The sequence below is a fragment of the Pelophylax lessonae genome (assembly GCF_965119305.1).
Source record: "Pelophylax lessonae genome assembly, chromosome: 8".
NCBI classification, from domain to species: domain Eukaryota; kingdom Metazoa; phylum Chordata; class Amphibia; order Anura; family Ranidae; genus Pelophylax; species Pelophylax lessonae.
The window spans coordinates 242,596,748-242,616,072 of NC_138775.1; the positions used below are offsets into that span (position 1 = coordinate 242,596,748).

Consider the following 19,325-nt stretch of genomic DNA (forward strand, 5'->3'; position numbering starts at 1 on the left):
TACCAATAAACCAAAGACTTCTTTACTACTCTGGATGTGCCGCATCTCTTTCTCTTACATGGACATTCCAAGTTGCGGACCTCAGCAGGCACCCAGGGTGGTTGCCACAAGTAGTGTTATACTCCACACTAGGGATGCACCGATCCGATATTAGGATCGTATATCGGCGCCGATACTGCCAAAATAGCTGGATTGGGGGATCGATAAAATTAACCGATCCACGGGTCGATCCGGTTTTGCTGAGTCCCGCTCAGCCGTCCCTTACTTGCACCGAGCCGCTACTTCCTGTATAGGTCCGGCTCACAGGCGGAATGATATCAAATGCACTCTGCCTGTGAATGGAGGAGCCACACATGAAGCAGTGGCTTTGCTCTGTACTGCAGCAGCATGCATATTGTGTATGTGTATAGTTCCGGATCGGTTTCGGTATCAGCATACACAATGCCAAGTATCTGTACCGGGACTAGAAAAGTCGGATCGTGCACCCCTACTCCACACCTGCAGATAACTTTGGAGCGGTGTACATCTTTTGTCTTTCTGCAGGGAGAAGATCCCCAGCCTGCTGTCACGGAGGGGAGGAGATTGGGGATTGGCTGCAGCATTGGGAACATGTTTCATCTTCCACCATAAAAACAAGTGGAACATGTAACATTTTCCAAAAACTGAACGTATCCTTCTAACAGAAGATCCAGTGATGTGTAGAATTTAAAGCGGAGTTCCACCCTAAAATTAAACTTGCCTCCCATCTTCTCGCTCCGGGTCACCTGAAAAACATATGGATAATCGCAATTTTTTTTTTTCTTTTTTTTTACTTACCGGTTTAGAATAAAATATACTCACCTAACTTCCTCTTCCTCCCCTCGGCGGCCACGGTGATTCGTCACTTCCTGGCTTTGCAATGATTCCTGGGAGCTGAACGTCATCGCTCCCAGGAATCAATGCGCCTGCACCGGCCCCGACTTCAGTTCCGGTGTAGGCTCGTCATACCTTGCTAAACAGCTTCTGGGCATGCCCAGAAGCTGTGCAGGGATGACTCTGCGGCACCGGAAGTGACGGCGGGCCGGTGCAGTGCATCGTGGGACTGAAGAAGACGGAAGAGGACACAGAAGAGGATCGCGCTGGCTTCAAGCTGCCCACACCTGAGATGGCAGCGCTGGACCATAAGTTTTCAAGGTAAGTATTTCTTCTTGCAGGTAAGTGCGACCCGGGACAGATCAGAGGCTAACCATTGTGGAATGTACTAGCCATGACTGTCCCGGGGGTATTTTTATTTAAAAAAATGTCCCAGGGTGGAACTCCGCTTTAAAAAAAATAACTAAAATTTGTATAAAAAAAAAAATGCCGTTGTACTCTTGTGGATCTTGATGGTCCTCATAGTGCAGTGGACAGTGTACATTATTCCAGCATTTTTCAACCAGGGTGCCTTTGCAAAATGCCTAAAAATTGCCCAAAAATGTATACAAGCTGGCAGATAGATCAAGCCTGCCTTTTAGTTACTCAAAGCCACAGGTTTGTATTTTGCAACCTTCCAGCCACGGACACCCTAACAACCAATGATGTCATCAGTGTTGATCAGAAGGGTGTTGATTGGATAATATTCTACCTTGTTGTAATTATTTTCTTTACTTATTTCACATTCTGTTAATGTGATTTTTTGTTTCTCATCTATATTTGAATCTTAATAAAAACTATTGATTGAAAAAAAAAAAAGAAGGGTGTTGATCACCTGCACAGCATTCTTGTTTGATCCTCCCCTGCCCATCTAGAATACTGGGGTCACATTAGCGGAGTGAGGGAGAGGAGAAACACTGGAATACTAGTCGGTACTAGTGTGCAAAAGTGTATTTGCTTTGAAAGCATAAATAACCTCTAATGCTGGGTGTCCTACATGTATCAAAGCTGCCGCATTATGTAAAACTATTAAAATATTTTTTTACATTTTAGAATGGGGTGCCTTGAGACTGTCCACAATTATAAAGGGTACCTTGACTGAGAAACCCTGCATTATTCTATAATCTCCATGCCTGCGATACTTGATTAGCCATATGTTGATAAACGTACGCCCGCATTCTCCTGTTGTTCTTTAGATCTTTACACACAGGAAACCGTTAGATTTATTACAAATCTCAGCGTTCAAATCCCCAGATTATTTCTGGAAATATCAGCATTTGCAAGTCTAGAATCGGCGTCCCCCCCTCCCCGCCTCGTACTCTGTTTTCTTTGCACAATCGCCAAGAAAGAGAGAAAAAAAAAAAAAAGCACAACAAAACTGCAGAGTCATCGTTCAGGCAACAAGCATCGAGATTGGCCTTTTGGTGTGATGAAAACTGCATTTATTCCTGGCAATAGAGAGCTCTTTGTGGCCGGGACACATCTTGGAGGAAGAGAAGGCACAGCCCGAGTACTTTCACCATGAGTGTTCGCTCGCTGTCATGGTTTTACAATAACGCAAAATTTTCACCTGATAATCACACTTGCTTCTAAAAGTCTGCGGGCCTGCACAGCCATCCTGAACTGCTCTGAAACCACAGATGACTCAAAATGAGGGGAGCATATGAGGGTGTGTTTCAATCGGTGCCCTGGTGGGGTTTTCCCTCTTAAAAAAAAAAAAAAAAAAAAAAACCTCTGCCTCTTGCATCTAAACTGACCACATTAAAGTAACCCTTGTATAAGTTTAGTGGAAACACATCTTTACCAGTTAATGGGGTTCAAATTTCCATGCCTTTTTAAAATGGTACTAAGCTGAAGTTCTATTAAAGTATGTATTCTTAGGCCTTGTTCCCATAGGGCATGTGACAGACCCCGGTACTCAAGAGGAGTATGTCCATCCTATAAGCCTCGGTAACAAAACCATACAAGATCCTGCAGCCCACCCAGTCACTTTTTTTTCTTTAAATCCGCGGTGGTGTAAAAACCTGAAACAGAAAAACCATTAAATGAACAAAAAATGTGCATGTGATACACACACTAAAAAGTGCACTTAAGGGTTTGCTTTTAGTCCACCTCCCCCCCCACCAGGGCACAAGGGACAAAGGGTTTTATAATGGTCTGCCTAGCTAGAAGGCCTGGCAGACTCCGTTCTTCTAGGTCAGCAGAAGCCAACAATCGAATACTCAGTAGAGGGGCTTTTCCAAAGGGAGACCCCTACCCCCCCCCTCAAGGGCAGGGGAAGAAGGAACTGAGGGTCACACATCCTACCCCTAGACCAGTGGTCCTCAACCCAGGCCTACAGGGCCCACTAACAGGCCAGATTTGCAAGATAACTAAAATACATCCCAGGTGATATCATTTGCTGCTCAGTGATTGCAGTACTCTAGTCTGTATCTCCCCAAGGTAATACCTAAAATCTGGCCTGTTAGTGGGCCCTGTAGGCCAGGGTTGAGGACCACTGCCCTAGATGTCAGGGCAAGCCCGAGGACCCACACCCTTCACCCAGTGAAAAACACACACAAAAGTGAAAGAATGACAAACCGTGAGAGAGAGAGAGAACTAAGTGGCCTTGCAATAGTGCACTGGCCGGGCCCTGACGGGTGGTAGACAGAAATTGCCCCCTGAATTAGCCTAAAGGCACAGCCCTAAAAGGCGCAGTGCAGAAAATTGGCTTTGGTGACTGTGACTATGTGCCTTTTCACACAGTGAGTCCCACACCCAAATGTTACTAAGAGCACCCCTAGGGCAAGAACTTACTGGGGGCACAGACACTGCGGATTCCCTGTCTTCCCAACCCATGGCCAGACGAGGTAGATCTCTCAAACCAGGAGGTAATGGGCTCTTCCAGCTTTCCTTGGGGGGGGGGGGGGTTACAATGCCCCTACTACCTGTTGGCGCCCCGGTTACTGTCCTAGTCGGTACTAACCTTCCAAGCCCTGATCACTCCAGCAGGGGTTCATAGCCAGACACACCAACCTTGGTCAGGTCAGAACGACCGCACAGAACCCCCTCCTGGATCACTGATAAGAACAGTACACTTGATCTTGGCCAAAAGACTGAGAAGCCCACCCAGTCACTAGTGGGGACACAGCATAGGATGGTGAAAAACATAAGACAGTTAATTCAAATTTATTTACCACAAAAAATCAGATAAATGCTTGATCACATTAGTATTGGGACGCCTGCCTTTACTCGCACATGAACTTTAATGGCATCCCAGTCTTGGTCCGCAGGGTTCAATATTGAATTGGCCCACCCTTTGCAGCAATAACAGCTTAAACTCTTCTGGGAAGGATGTCCACAAGGTTTAGGAGTGTGTCTATGGGAATGTTTGACAATTCTTCCAGATGCGCATTTGTGAGGTCAGGCACTGATGTTGGAGAGAAGGCCTGGCTTGCAGTCTCCGCTCTAATTAATCCCAAAGGTGTTCTATTGGGTTGAGGTCAGGACAGGTGCAGACTAGTCAAGTTCCTACACCCCAAACTCGCTCATCCATGTCTTTATGGACCTTGCTTTGAGCACTGGTGTGCAGTCATGTTGGAACAGGAAGGGGCCATCCCCAAACTGTTCCCACAAAGTTGGGAGCATGAAATTGTCCAAAATGTCTTGGTATGCTGATGCCTTAAGAGTTCCCTTCACTGGGACTAAGGGGCCCAGGCCAACCCCTGCAAAGCAACCTCACACCATAACCCCCCCCTCCCCCTCCACTAAATGATTTGGACCAGAGCACAAAGCTAGGTCCATAAGGACATGGATGAGTGAGTTTGGGTGGGAGGACAGTCCTGACCTCAACCTGATAGGACACCTTTGGGATGTATTAGAGCAGAGACTGTGAGCCAGACCTTCCGGTCCAACATCAGTGCCTGACCTCACAAATGCGCTTCTGGAAGAATGGTCAAACATCCCCATAGACACACTCCTAAACCTTGTGGACAGCCTTCCCAGAAGAGTTGAAGCTGTTATAGCTGCAAAGGGTGGGCCAACTCAATATTGAACCCTACGAACTAAGACTGGGATGCCATGTAAAGTTCATGTGCGCTGTGTAAAATACTACAATTGACTTTAGTAGCCGAGAACTACTGATCAGAGCAGTGATCCATTAACCTGTTCAAATCCTTCTTGACCTATTGATGTAGTGTTAGGTAGGCCATTCAAAATGAATATGTTCACACCGCCTAATTTTGAAAAGAAGGTCCCTGTGCAGGGAAATGCACAGAATACATGCGTGGGGTTCTACAGTGCGTTAGGATGCAATTAGCTTTGTACTACAACATACTACAGCATATGTTTGACGCATGTTATTATGTGAATGGGCTATATACAGAAGAACCATTTTTCATAGCAAATTGTGGTTCATGTAAAAATGTTTAAAGCTAGGGTTCTTTTAATAACGGTCTTTGCAGATTCAATTTCAACCAGTCATTCCCGGTCTTCATTAACGGTACGGCGTTCATGAGCCTGTTTGAAAAATCACTTGTGCCGTCGTTTCTGTAGTGGTGTCCTTTTGCCCTCTAGTGGTTCTTGTTAAGTAATGCAGCACACTGGTGTCAGCACTCCAATTCCATTTCTTCCACGAGCCGAAAAATGTAAACGAATTAGCTTCCAATTGCAGTGACTTTCAGAGACGGAACCAGAGTTGAAGATTTATTTTGGGAATGTTTTGCTGACCTAGAAATCATTAATATTTTCCTGTGCGTATTCAAATATGAGAGCATCCGTTGCTCATCAAGTTTTAAAGCTGCATATTCACCAGGGTTGTTATTCTGATCCAGTTTTTTTACTATCTTGTGACTCACTGACCTGGAATTGGCACACAGGCAGTAATTTCTCTGCTCAGCCCTGGAACCTGGGCATTTAACAATGTCAGCTCCCATATTCCTATCTTCATAGGTTCTCTATAAAAGGCTTTTATAGTAATTTGTGTATATGTCCTTTAATTATCAATTATACATTGGTTTTATTTGAAACATGTAGTCAGCAGGTGCCAAACACTAGACCGCTACCTACTTTGTTTACTTCAGTTTTCTTTACAATCATGGTATTGAAAACTGGATTAGTCTCTTCTGTGAATTGACCTGTATGGCCTAGATTACATCCACTCAGCTAAATGAGTCAGGGCAGGAACCTGTTCACAGTGGCTTAGTGGTTAGCTCTTCCGTCTTGCTGCACTGGGGTCATCTGTCCAATTCCTGGGACACTGTCCGCATGGAGTTTGCATGTTGTTCCTGTGCATGTGTGAGTTTCCTCCTACACTTCAAGGACATGCTGGTTGGTAGCTTAATTGTATTCTGTCTAAATGTTGTCCTAGTATGTGTAAATAATACCACAATTCCAGAAAAGTTGGCATGCTGACGCTGCGTATAAGCTACATAAAAACAGAATTTTTGAGTGATTATTCACAATAGAAAACAGAAAATATTTAAACGGAGAAAATGTACCATTTTAAGGTAAAAAAAAAAAAGATTGATTGCAGCAACACATCTCAAACTATTTGGGACAGGGCAATGTTTACCATGGTGTAGCATCCCCTTTTCTTTTAACAACACTCTGTAAACATCTGGGATCTGATGAAACCAGTTACTGGAGTTTTGGGAGCGAAATGTTCTCCCATTCTTGCCTGTTATAGGTTTCAAACTGCTCAACAGTCGTGGGTCGTCTTTGTTGTACTTTTTGTTACATGCACTAGATATTTTAAATTGGTGAAAAGTCTGGACTGCAGGCAGGCCATTTAAGCACCCAGACTCTTCTACTATGAAGCCATGCTGTTGTCATAAATACAGTATATGGTTTAGCATTGTCGTGCTGAAATATGCAAGGCCTTCCCTAAAAGACATTGTCTGGATGGGAGAATATTCTGCTCTAAATCCTGAATATATCTTTCAGCATTATTGGTGCATTTCCAGATGTGCAAGCTGACCATTCCATACGCACTAATGAAGACACCTGGGCACCCTGATTGAAAAAGGCTACTTTAACACTTCATTTAGGCCATCATTTGTTTCCCCCTATTTTGCTATCCTGAGTTCATCCCTGCTCTATCAGTTACGGGCTCAGAAGAACAAGGCGAGCCTGGGATTCGGAAGAAGGGCGACTCAGACTAGGAGGTTTTGCTGTTGTGTAGAAGTGATCATGTGGCTGTTCTTGATAGATCTCAGAGAGCTGCCTGATTTAACCACTTCTGGACCGGAAGGATTTGCCCCCTTAATGATCATGCCGTTTCTTTGCGATTTGACACTGTTATTTTAACGGAAAATTGCGCAGTCGTGCGACACTGTACCGAAAAAAAATTGATGCCGTTTTGTTCCCACAAATAGAGCTTTCTTTTGGTGGTATTTGATCATCTGTGATTTTTTTTTTGCGCAATAAATAAAAGAAAACGCTATTTCACGACATTGCGGGGGACAGATCGGACCCCTAACTGACATTTTTGACACTTTTGGGGGGACCAGTGACATTACTACAGTAATCAGTGCTAACAATATGCACTGTTGTTGTACTAATGACACTGGCAGGGAAGGGATTAACCCAGGGGAGATCAAAGGGTTAAGTGTGAGCCTAGGGGAGTGTTTTCTAACTGTGGGGGGGGGGGCGGGCTTGTGAAATGACCACAGAGACCTGTGTTCCTCTACAGGAGGATCACAGTAGCTCTGTGATCATTTCACAAGTCCTTCTCTCTCAGCAGGTAGCGATCGCGAGTGTCCAGCAGCAATCGCGGTCGCCAGCCCCGTGCATCGGCATCCCCGCTGCCTAGTGGGGGGGGGGGGGGGGGCGGGAGCACACTGCCCGTGGCGCATGCTCGCCCCCAGCACCACCCGCAAGACCGACGTAGGGCTACAAGCTACAATGGTTTGCGCAGAGGCGGCTCCCTGCCGCAGTAAATGTGCGGCGGGAGGACTTAATGTGGTTAAATGTAAAAAAAAATAAAAAAATCAAATTGTAATGTGTGTTTTTTTTTTTTTTTTTTTCTTTGATGGACACAGCTCTCCATTAATCAGAACCATGGGGTTATATTACCCCCTACAGTAGTAGAACACTTGGCAGAAAACAATACTTGGCTACGCCTATGGGCAGTCCCCGGTGGCATACTCCCCCTCTCGGCAAACTGAAAACCTATAGCAGAGAGGGGGAGAATGCCACCTGGGACTGCCCATAGGCATAGCCAAGTATTTTTTCTGCTTGGTGTCCTGCTCCTATATAATGGAGAGTGCTGTCTGGCAATTAACTCCAGAGAATTGGATTTTACGGTAAGTACAAATTTTTTTTTTTTTTTTGTGATCCACACATATGGCTAGGACAAAAAAGTAATACTTTAGCATCTGTGTGTATGACCTGTGTTGTTGTTGTAACTGTTTTTTGTCATTTTTTTTCTTGTTTTTAACAGGCGGCGATAAATGGAGTAATACCACAAGAAAATGGCATTTTACAGAGGTATGGGAGTTATTTCTTTCTGCTTTATTTGTATGACAATACTGGTTGTTTGGAGGAAATGTAGCATGCTTACATCTCTTGCCCATTCACCCAGGAAAATGAGTAATATACTGTAAAGGGCCATAGTCCTGGAGAGGAGCAGAGCTTGGTATCTTGTTGTCCACGCATTATCTCCACTTGTTAGTTGAAGTATGTGCAGACCAGACAGATGAACCCTTTCCTGGCAGCTGTACATGTGTATGCAGCCTCATGGAAGCGGGTCTTCATCCGTGGGGCTGCCTATATGCACTACTGTGTTTGTGCAGGGAGCACACTGCACACCATGCTACCAGCACAGAGACCAGGCTGTCACAGACAGCTTCACGTCTTGTACTAATGACCGGGAACTGGGAGGGCAAGTTCCTGGTTACCTGATTGCAGTGAAAGCCTGTGATTGGCTATCACACTGATCGGTGAATGTATAGCCTGCCCATTGTTTTTTTTTTTTTTTTCTTCTTGAATATAGAAAAAGTTTCATTGAGGTTGATTCACTAAAACTGGAGAGTGCAAAATCTGGTGCAGCTGTGCATGGTAGCAAATCAGCTTCTAACTTTAGCTTGTTCAATTAAGCTTTGACAAAAAAAAAAGCTGATTGGTTTCTATGCAGAGTTGCACTCTCCAGTTTTAGTAAATCACCCCCATTGCATGCATGCATACATACAGGATACATTATCCATTTGCTGACCTCCCTATAGGAGATTTACTGCTACGGCGCTGCTGTTCTGTGCAGGATCGTGTATATATACATGGTTCTGCACTTCCGCATAGGGGGCGCTCTGCTTCTGCTGGGATTAGTCACAGCACAAGCTGATCAGCGGGTGCCAGCCAATAGATGTCCGCCGTCACCCGCTGATTGGCAAGGAGAGACACAGAACAGATATGCAGAGCTCTGTCCTGTCAGCGGGGACGTCCTGGATTTTGTGTGTGTGCAAAGCAGGGAATAAAATCCAGCAGATCTCTTAGTAAAAAAAACCTCACTGTACACACAAAAACACTGGTTAAACAGACAGGTAACCCTTTGATTGTCCTAGATGTTTAACCCCTACCCAGCCAGTGTCATTGGTACAGTGACAGTGCATATTTTTTAGCACTGATCACTGTATTCGTGTCAATATGTGTCACTGTCCACCACAATATCGCAGTTCTGCTATAAATCACTGATCGCTGCCATTACTAGTATACAAAAAAAATGTCAGTGTATGTGTGTGTGTGTGTATATATATATATATATATATATATATATATATATATATATATATATATATATATATATATATATATATATATATATATAATATCTATCATAGTTTGTAAATACTATACTTTTACTTATACCATACATTTGTGCAAACCATTCAATATACGCTTATTGGGTCCCCCCAAAACGTGTAGCAGAGTACATTGACTTAAATTTATAAAGAAATTGGATTTTTAAAAATGTTATTTATATATATATATATATATATATATATATATATATATATATATATATATATATGATACATCAGATGCTGATCTTCCCTGCAAGTGATTTTTTTTTTTTTTTTTCAAATATAACTTTATTAAAACACAGAGGAGAGTACAGCAGTGCAAAAAGACTCATACCAAAAGTATACAATACAGAGGAAACATAGTAAATATACATAGCAGACAGTAAAGAGCTTCAACATTTCAAGGATCATGTGTAAAGACGTTGAAGGGAGGCCTGATCAACATGTCACCTACAGGTATAGACACCAAGGTGCCTACTCGTGGTTTACCCCACGACCTGCCTTGTCCTCCAGAGCCATCAAGAGAGAAAATGCTACGTTTCCCCTTTCAACTGCTGCACACCCCCCTAGATAGGTAGATAGAGGAGAGAGAAGAGAAAAAGAAAGGGGGGGAAGAAGAGCAGAAAGGGGGAAAGGGGGGGGGAGGGGTAAAGTAAGGGAAGAGAAAAACCCCCCATGAGAGTCTACACCACACGCTAGGTGCTCAGGAGTTCAACAAGCGACACCCTCATCAGATAGGATAAAGATATTCCAGATTTCTTAAGTCTTATGATATCGTTCCCGCTTACATTGTGCAGTCAGTACTAGGTCTTCCATCTTGCTGATGGCCTCAGCCCCCTGTAGGCAGTTTGCCACCGTGGGGGGTGTTGGCTTTTCCATAATAGAGGGATGCATGCCTTGGCTGCGTTGAGCAGGTGGCGAATGATAGAGTTCTTATATCTCCGTACAGGAATGTCCGAGACATGAAGGAGGAAGAAAGCCGGGTCATCCGGAATTACATAATCTGTGAATTTTGGATCTATAGATCTGACCCCTGTCCAAAAGGCTAACAATTTTGGACAGTACCAAAAGATGTGGAGTAGAGTTCCGCGATCCCCTCTGCATCGCCAGCACTCCGCCACTGTGTTGGGGTATACTTTATGTAATTTGTTGGGGGTATAGTACCACCTGGTTAGCAACTTGAAATTAGTTTCCTGAATTTTGGTGCATAGAGGATTTGAGGGAAAGATTAAGGATGTTCTGTGTTTAAAGTCAGCTGCCCATTTAGTCAAGCACTGTAGGGGGGGCTGTCTGTCGGTGTAGTCAGTAGGTTATACATTAGAGAAAGAGTATGTGGGAGAACTCCCTTATCAGAGCATAGTTCTTCAAATGTGGTCAGTCGTCGGCTGAAGTCCAATGGAGTCGAAAATAGAATGTAAAAAGTGATGTAATTGCAAAGCTGACCAGAAGGTAAGCCGAAAGTTTCCAGTAGTGGACGTTAAAACCGCCAAAGAAGGCCAACCGTGTGACATCAGAAAATGAGAAGCCTGGACGTAGTTTTACGCGCCCAAAGCCACAAGGTCGGGCGATGTAAGGCCCGGCAGAAACCGAGGGTTGCCTATTATGGGGAGCAATGGGGATTTGAGGGGAGGGGGTGAGAGAACATTGCCCATTAGTTTGATGGCAGACCTGCAATGTGGTTCCCAGTAGCGGGTGTGATTTTTTTTTTTTTTTTTAAAACAAACTTGTTATAATTACCTGCTCTGTGTAATGGTTTTGCACAGAGCAGCCCTGATTCTCCTCTTCTGGGGTGCCCCACTGATGCTTCTGGCTCCTCTTGCCTCTAGAGTGCCCCCATAACAAGCTGCAAAGTATAGTATAGAGTGCCCCTCTAGCAAGATAGAAAAAACTTCTGCCTTTAAAACCACTCACTTCCTGCCCAGGACTACATGTTCCATGAGGCATTGCTCCCCACACATTCACAAGTTCTCAGGCACTTACAGATATGGATGGTGTACTGAGCTGTATGTGTGCTGCACTGTGTATACTGACATGTATGGACGGTGTACTGAGCTGTATGTGTGCTTTACTGTATTTCTTGATATGTTAGCAAATAATGCATTCTGTATGCAGGCCAACTAATTGGCTGACCAACGAATCATTATGAAAATAGTTGACAACTATTTTCATAATCGATTAGTGGTTTCAGCCCTAGTGTATGTGTGTGTGTGTAAAAAAAAAAAAAAGCATGCTGCTGCTAAACGTCTTGGGCCTGGTTCACACCTATGCATTTTTTGGTTCTTTTTGCAGAAACGCACTACAGTTCATTTACCATGGTTTCCTATGGGACACATTCACATCTATGCTTTTTTCAGCCGCTGCGTATTTGGAAAGGGTTAATGGCTTTTTCCAACGCAAAAGAAAAAAGAGGGGGTTGGGACTTTATATGAGGCAACACAAGGGCATGTGCCTCCATCCCTATTTTCTCTAGCGCTCATTGACAGACGTAGTCCTCGGTGATACACCACCTTCGGGTTATGTTGCCTCCACAGGAGCAGGACTAGACAGGAAATTAAAAAGCTCTGGCCACACCCCAGGGGCAGTCCCAGAGGGTATATCCTCTCTCTCTCTGCCTCAGCAAATCAGTTATTTTCTGTCTAGTTAGGAGTAAGGACCTAGATACCTTGCTGGGATCTTAGGTCCTGGCAAGAATTTTTTCTTAAAGGATTTTAGACAGCTTTTTTTCTCCAGTGTTCCTGTGAGATCTTCAAGCAAGAAAGCTGAACTGGGCGACGGGCTGGATGTTGAGATCCGGTGGTCACCCCAGTTCAGCCTACGAGCGCGTGCAGGCCATAGCTCCGCGCTGGGTCGGCCGCGACAAAGTCCCATTAAAGGACTGTCCACGCGAGTTAAACGTCTCGCTGAAACGCCAAAGACCATGAGTCACGGCGTCCGTATCGGTCGACAGCCCTCCCGCCCCGGTGGAGAGGGGTACTGTCAGGAGTTGGTGCCCGCCTGGTTCCGGTATGGTGAGTAGTATGTTCCCCCTTTCCCCCTGACGGGTTTTGTGGTGAACGCGGGCCCCTCTCTGTATGGTAAGATAGAGTCCCTTTCTATCCTACAACATGACACAGATCCTCCTACTTTGAGTGTGATTTTATGTGTGCAAAAAGCCAGGAGGCTTGGTTTGGGAGCTAACAATCTAATTGTATACATGTTTTAAAGATGTAATCTGTGGCATTCGGGGAATCTTATGGGTTAAGAATAAGCTACCTACCAGTCAGAAGCCACGGACATGTAGACTGCCTTCCTAATCAGATCTCCAGCTATTAGCAGGCCTCCCGAACGGCCATGCGGTCCGCCAGGGCCGGTACCGCCAACCACGCCATATCCCCATGCAGAGAGAGTGTTGTGTGCCCTGCAGCACACCGCTATTCAGTACGGGCCGCCGCCATTTTTTTTGCTGGATCGCACGAGCCGCCATTTTGGCGTAGCCTCGTGTCTCCAGCATGGGGGCGGCCATGTTTGAGGTGATCCAAACACCTCGTGGAGCTTGGGGGAGGCGCCGGAAGGCGTACAGAGGGGCGGAGCCGCCTCCTTTCTTCCTGGGCAGCCAGCCAAAAGACTTCCTGTTTGTCAAGACAGCGCTGTAACCTGTTGCAGTTAAACTCTGAGCATCAAGTGGTGAGCCTGGGGGTCTATTTCTCTCTCTCTCTCGATCGATAGGGATCCCTAGCAGGTAACACTAAGGGGCTTTTGTGGCGCTGGGGGTCGAAAAAAAAAAAAAAAAAAAGTTTTATTTTTGAATTATATTATCCAGGAAGTAACTGGAATTATCATGGACCCTGCCACACATATTCCCCCACCTGTTTCCCTCGAGGGGGCCACGGGACCCACTGGTGCACAGAGTATAGAGTCATTTACAGCAATTTTGGAGTCTATGGTGGCTCGGGTGGAGGCGGCCTGTCAGGGACGGGGGTCAAGGAAGCGACCCCCGCCTACCCCTATACCATCTGACACCTCTGACTCAGATTCAGAGGTGGTCACGGCAGTTGCAGGTTCCTCTGCAAGGGCTGTTATCCCAGGTAAAGCCCCCTCAGACAGTGAGGAGGACGCTTCTTCTCCTGCTATTATTCAGGAAGAAGCATTGGTGGACGCACTAGTTGTGGCAGTGCAGGAAACCTTAAAACTTGAGGCTTTACCGGCAGAGGCAACTGAAACAGAGATTCCTTTTGGTACTAATAAGCCCATCAAGACGATGAAGGCTTTTCCTGTACCTAAATGTTTCGGTAATCAGATTAAAGGAGAATGGGAGCATTCTAAACGTACCTTTACTATTTCCAAGCGTATTGCTAGACGCTATCCGTTTGAGGAATCCATCATTAAGAAATGGACGGTACCACCAGTCGTGGATCCGCCTATTTCCAGGCTGAATAAAGCCACGGTTATTCCAGTGGAGGACACTTCGTCCTTTAAGGATCCGGTGGATCGAAAGATGGAAGCAGAGTCCCGCACCATCTTCTCTCTGATAGGGTCAGCTTTTAGACCAGTAATTGTTATTGGTCTAGTTTCCCAGACACTTACGGAATGGGCGAAAATGGTACGCCAAGATCTTAGGGGAAAAGATATTCCCCAGGAGACATCTGATTTGATGGAACAGATTATACAAGGGCTACAGTTTATCTGTGACGCAGCCTTGGACACTACTCCCTTATTAGGGCATGCATCTAAGACAGAGGTGATCCTCAGACGTGTGCTGTGGTTAAAATGCTGGTCAGCTGACCTAGGTTCCAAGAAGACCTTGACAAATCTCCCCTTTCAGGGAAATCGTCTATTTGGGGCCAACCTAGATGAAATCATTAAGGATGCCACTGGGGGCAAGAGCACTTTTTTTGCCACAGGCTGCTAAAGCTAAGGGACCTCGCAACAAGCGAGGACCTTTCTTTACCGCCCATAAAGGGCGCCCGGCTGGTACTAACGGGAAAGGCAAGACTCCTCCAGGAGGGTTCAAAAAGGGCTGGTCGGACAAGCAAAGGACCAACCCAGCCAAACCCGAAGCAAAGGAGTACACAGCCTGAAGGTGCGCCCCCACCCGGTTTCAGGGTGGGGGGACGTTTTCACCGGTATTCAGGACATTAGATCGAGCATCAACCACCACTACCGGTGCGATTCTTCCCTTCCAACATTTAAGTACTACAGGAAGCGGTAGTTACCGTTCCCTGAATAGATCTTTTCCTTTACCTTTTCCTAAGATTAGTCCCGATACCTCACAGGAATCGGATCTGGTTGACCAGATAGGCCAAGTAGCCTCTAGTCGGGTGACTTCGGTCCCTGAGGTTCAACCAGAAAAGATCACCTTTCCTGATAACTATCAGGTATCTGATAAATGTGTGGGAACAGAAAACGACCAGACTTTCTCGGATGGTCGGGGCCAGATACCTCTAGGGACGCCTGGCTCAGATCCAATCAGCGCCAGTGGTCCTAGAAATTCTAGGCTGGCCTCCTCAAGCCGGCCTGGCCGACTTGGACATGTTAGTCGTAGACGTTCCGTGGGAACTTCGTCTCAGGGAGTGTCTGTGGTCTCAAGGACCAATTTACCATCATGCTTTACAGTCGCTGGGTTTAATGGCCTGGCCATTGAGACCCAAGTACTGAAGGACAGAGGTTTGTCAGCTTCAGTCATTCCTACCCTTATTAAAGCAAGGAAAGCGACTTCCAGCAAAGTCTATTATCACACATGGAAGACTTGTATTGCGTGGTGCGAATCTTTAGGATTTCCTCCACGTACCTATTCGGTGTCTCGAATATTGGCCTTTTTGCAACAAGGGGTTGAGCAGAAGCTAGCCTTGAGCACCATCAAGGGTCAAGTTTCAGCATTAGCAATCTTCTTTCAGAAACCTTTAGCTACCAAATCCTTGGTGCGGAATTTCATCCAGGGGGTGCGGCACCTGGCTCCTCCAGTCCGCGCGCCCTTACCGCCTTGGGATCTTAATTTGGTTTTGTCGGTTCTACAGAAACCTCCCTTTGAAAACATCAGGGAGATTCCCTTGCTTACTTTATCCCAGAAAGTGGCCTTCTTGGTGGCTATTACTTCTGCTCGCAGGGTGTCAGAACTGGCTGCATTATCATGCCAGTCCCCATACCTAGTGATTCATAGGGATAAGGTAGTACTTCATCCTAAGCCATCTTTTCTTCCCAAGGTGGTTTCAGATTTTCATCTGAATGAAGATATTGTACTACCTTCCTTGTGTCCTCAGCCCAAGCATCATCGGGAACATGCGTTGCATTCCTTAGATGTGGTTCGGGCAATCAGGGTATACCTGAAAGCTACGGAATCATTCCGTAAGACGGATTCACTTTTTGTGATCACGGATGGCCCCAGAAAGGGTTTGCCTGCATCTGCCGCGACCATTGCCAAATGGATTAGACAAACGGTGGTACAGGCTTATTCTATTAAGGGTCAGAGTCCTCCGTTCCCTGTTAGGGCGCACTCCACTCGAGCGCTCAGTACTTCCTGGGCCTTTCGCCATCAGGCGTCAGTGGTCCAGGTATGTAAGGCGGCCACCTGGTCGTCAGTACATACCTTTACAAAATTCTATAAAATTGATGTGACGGCATCGGCGGATGCCTCATTTGGCCGCAAGGTTTTGCAGGCCGCAATTTGAGGAGACCGGTGGTCTACCTCGAGAGTTTTTTCTGTTTGAAAAAAAAAAAAAAAATCAATTGTTTTCTCTTTTTTTGTTGAGTCTCATCATTAAGGATGAGCATTGTAAACTTCTAGTTGGCACCGGTTGGGCCTTCTAGATTGGGATTTGATTTCCATTTTCCCACCCCTCAGTTGTGATACTGCTCTGGGACGTCCCGAAGGTGGTGTATCACCGAGGACTACGTCTGTCAATGAGCGCTAGAGAAAAATGGATTTTTGTAAAATCTTACCGTAAAATCCTTTTCTCTTAGCTCATTGACAGAGGTAGTCCCCGCCCCTCTGTTTTTTTGAGTTGGGTTAAAATCTCTAAAGACTGCTTTTTCACATAACTGATTTGCTGAGGCAGAGAGAGAGAGGATATACCCTCTGGGACTGCCCCTGGGGTGTGGCCAGAGCTTTTTAATTTCCTGTCTAGTCCTGCTCCTGTGGAGGCAACATAACCCGAAGGTGGTGTATCACCGAGGACTACGTCTGTCAATGAGCTAAGAGAAAAGGATTTTACGGTAAGATTTTACAAAAATCCATTTATCGCAATATGGTGCTTTTTTTGGTTCAATAGACTTCAGTGGAGAAGCTGCAGTAAAGCATGTAGTGCGTTTTTGCTGCGATTTGCATTTTTTAATTTGCCCAACAACAAATTGCCTAAAAAAAAAAAAAAAAAAAGCATAAAAAAATGCTAATATGTAAATAAATATTTGTATTCTGTATGGAGGCCAACTAATCGGCTGACCAACTCCTCAATTATTAAAATAGTTGACAACCATTTTAATAAACGATTATGTCCATTAGTTGTTTCAGCCCCACGTATATGCATACATGTCTTGTTTTTAGATGTTAAAGGTTATACCAAAACCCCAATGAGACTTTAAATAAGTAATGTTTTTGTTTCTGTTGCTTCTTTTCAGCGAATTCAGCACAGATTCCATACAGGGTCCTGTGTTTGGTCCGGCAGTCCAACCCAACACCTCTGCATCCATTGCTTCTCCCTCATCGTTGTCTACATCAGCGTTCCGCCCAGTGATCCCTAGTCGGCCGGTGGTGGAACGCCTCTCGCGAATGCTGGACTTTAAAGTGGAGTACAGAGACAGAACTGCAGATGTTGTTCTAGAAGACAGCTGTACTGTTGGTATGACAAACCATATTCCATTCAGTTAGGGTTCCATGCAGATTTATTTTCCTTGCCTGACACTCAAAATCAATTTGCCATGTTGGGTAATTATATATCTAAATAGTCCTAGTGGCAGGATATCTCCATTACAATTCAGTTCTGCTTGAATGCAAAGCAATTAAAGTGCACCCTCTGGATAAAAAATAAACACTGTCAAAACTGCACTTGGTGCAAATAAAATGATACTAAAAAATTGTAGAAATGGTAGCACTAAAAACACCTCAAAATAGAAACGTGACGAATGATAGAGCGAGGTGTATGCAAGGTGTGTTGCTTCTCCCCCCCCCCCCCCCTTTTTTGGGAGTTCTATAATAGGAGAGGTTCTTAGTAGTTCTATGTTTTATGTATTAGCCGGATTGCCCAAATGCTATGTTTTGTACCTATACATCTCAATTTTTCAATCGAAAGGAAATAAAAAAAAAAAAAAAATACAAGCGTGACGCGTGAATAATATCAAATTATGTTGCGCTTTATCTTTAAATCATAGTCCACCATAATTGTCCATAGACTTTGTGTAAATCCCACAAAATGTGTAAAATATTATCAAAATTAAGTCCACCACTGATGCTCGTAACTACTCTGTGGTATCCCAGTGAACTCCACCTCCACACAAAAACACGAACCTCTTACCTGAAAACAAGGCCCTAAATTATAGGAGGTCCAGTAGTGCTCAATGAAGCAAGAGACCAGTCGGCTGCATCCTCATGTATAGACTGAAGAATGGAAACCACAGATCTTGTCAGCTGCAACCTCATGAATGGTACTGAAGAATAGAAAGCACAGACCTCGCCAGTAAGGGTGTAACTTTTAACACTCCACTTTTGGTGTATCACAGTTCACCAAGCAACACAGTTAAATTCTGATGTTTCATTCCCCAACCACTGCTTTATTCCTTTCCTTGCTGAAGCTGGTCTCGCAGCCCAGGAGCAACTTGAAGCTGCAGAATGCAAACTTCTGTTTGCATGGATTTCCTTTTGCCCCCCCGGAATCTCCGCCAGCACTGAAACCACAGACACCTAGAGGCAGTACGTCAGCAGACCACTAAAAATTATCATGGAACCCGGCACTGCCAGGTGATACATTTTCTGCCCAGAGTTCTATTTTAACCTTAGAGTGGCGATGTGCCCCTTGCACCAGAGCAAGAGTTGGTTCGAACACCAGTCTCCGCATTCTAGCTCTTTTTCAGGGATGCAACATATGGCCTATTTGACTAAAGCAGAATTCACCGCATCTATGTCACTCTTCCTTGGACAAATTACAGCCCTGATACAGCCATTTTCTTCACCAGGGCTCAGAAACACCATGGCTCTTCTCTTATTCCCGTTTCTCAACCAGAGTCCTCTCCTGTTATGCCAGTCCTAGAGGATACAGACACAGATGGAAATTAAGAGGAAATTGAGGCAATATTAGATGAAGTTGCGTAATATTTTTCTCCCCCTCGTTCTCACTATATTGAAAAGGACGCTTCATGCGACATGTTTGCTAGTGTTGAAAAGCTTATTGCCAGTGTCTTTAAAAGCCTTGGCTTTATGCAAGCTGACTCCCCATCTCATCATGCCCCTTTAGGCACACAGGTACTATGAAACCCTGCAAAACATTCCCTGTTCATGAAAAGATAAAATGTGTAGTCTATGATGAATGTTGCACGCCTGAAAGAATTTTCACTCTTCCAAAACCTATACTAAACTCTATCCAGTGGAAAAAGTGTTCACAAAGAAGTTGGCAATTTTCTAGTTGATCCTGCCATCTCTATCCTAAAGAAACATCTCAACGTACCTATTGATCTTCTTTCAAAGATTCTGCA

General features: G+C 45.0%; 1 protein-coding gene across 2 annotated transcripts in view; it reads left to right on the forward strand.

The window, feature by feature from the left end:
• Positions 1-19,325, forward strand: part of FAF1 (Fas associated factor 1) — a 515,086-nt gene that overhangs the window by 96,102 nt on the left and 399,659 nt on the right. For both annotated transcript variants that reach the window (XM_082265737.1, XM_082265738.1), the window contains exons 3-4: positions 8,312-8,358; positions 17,259-17,479. In XM_082265737.1, the coding sequence (XP_082121863.1) occupies positions 8,312-8,358; positions 17,259-17,479 (268 nt within the window). The remainder of the gene's footprint in view (positions 1-8,311; positions 8,359-17,258; positions 17,480-19,325) is intronic.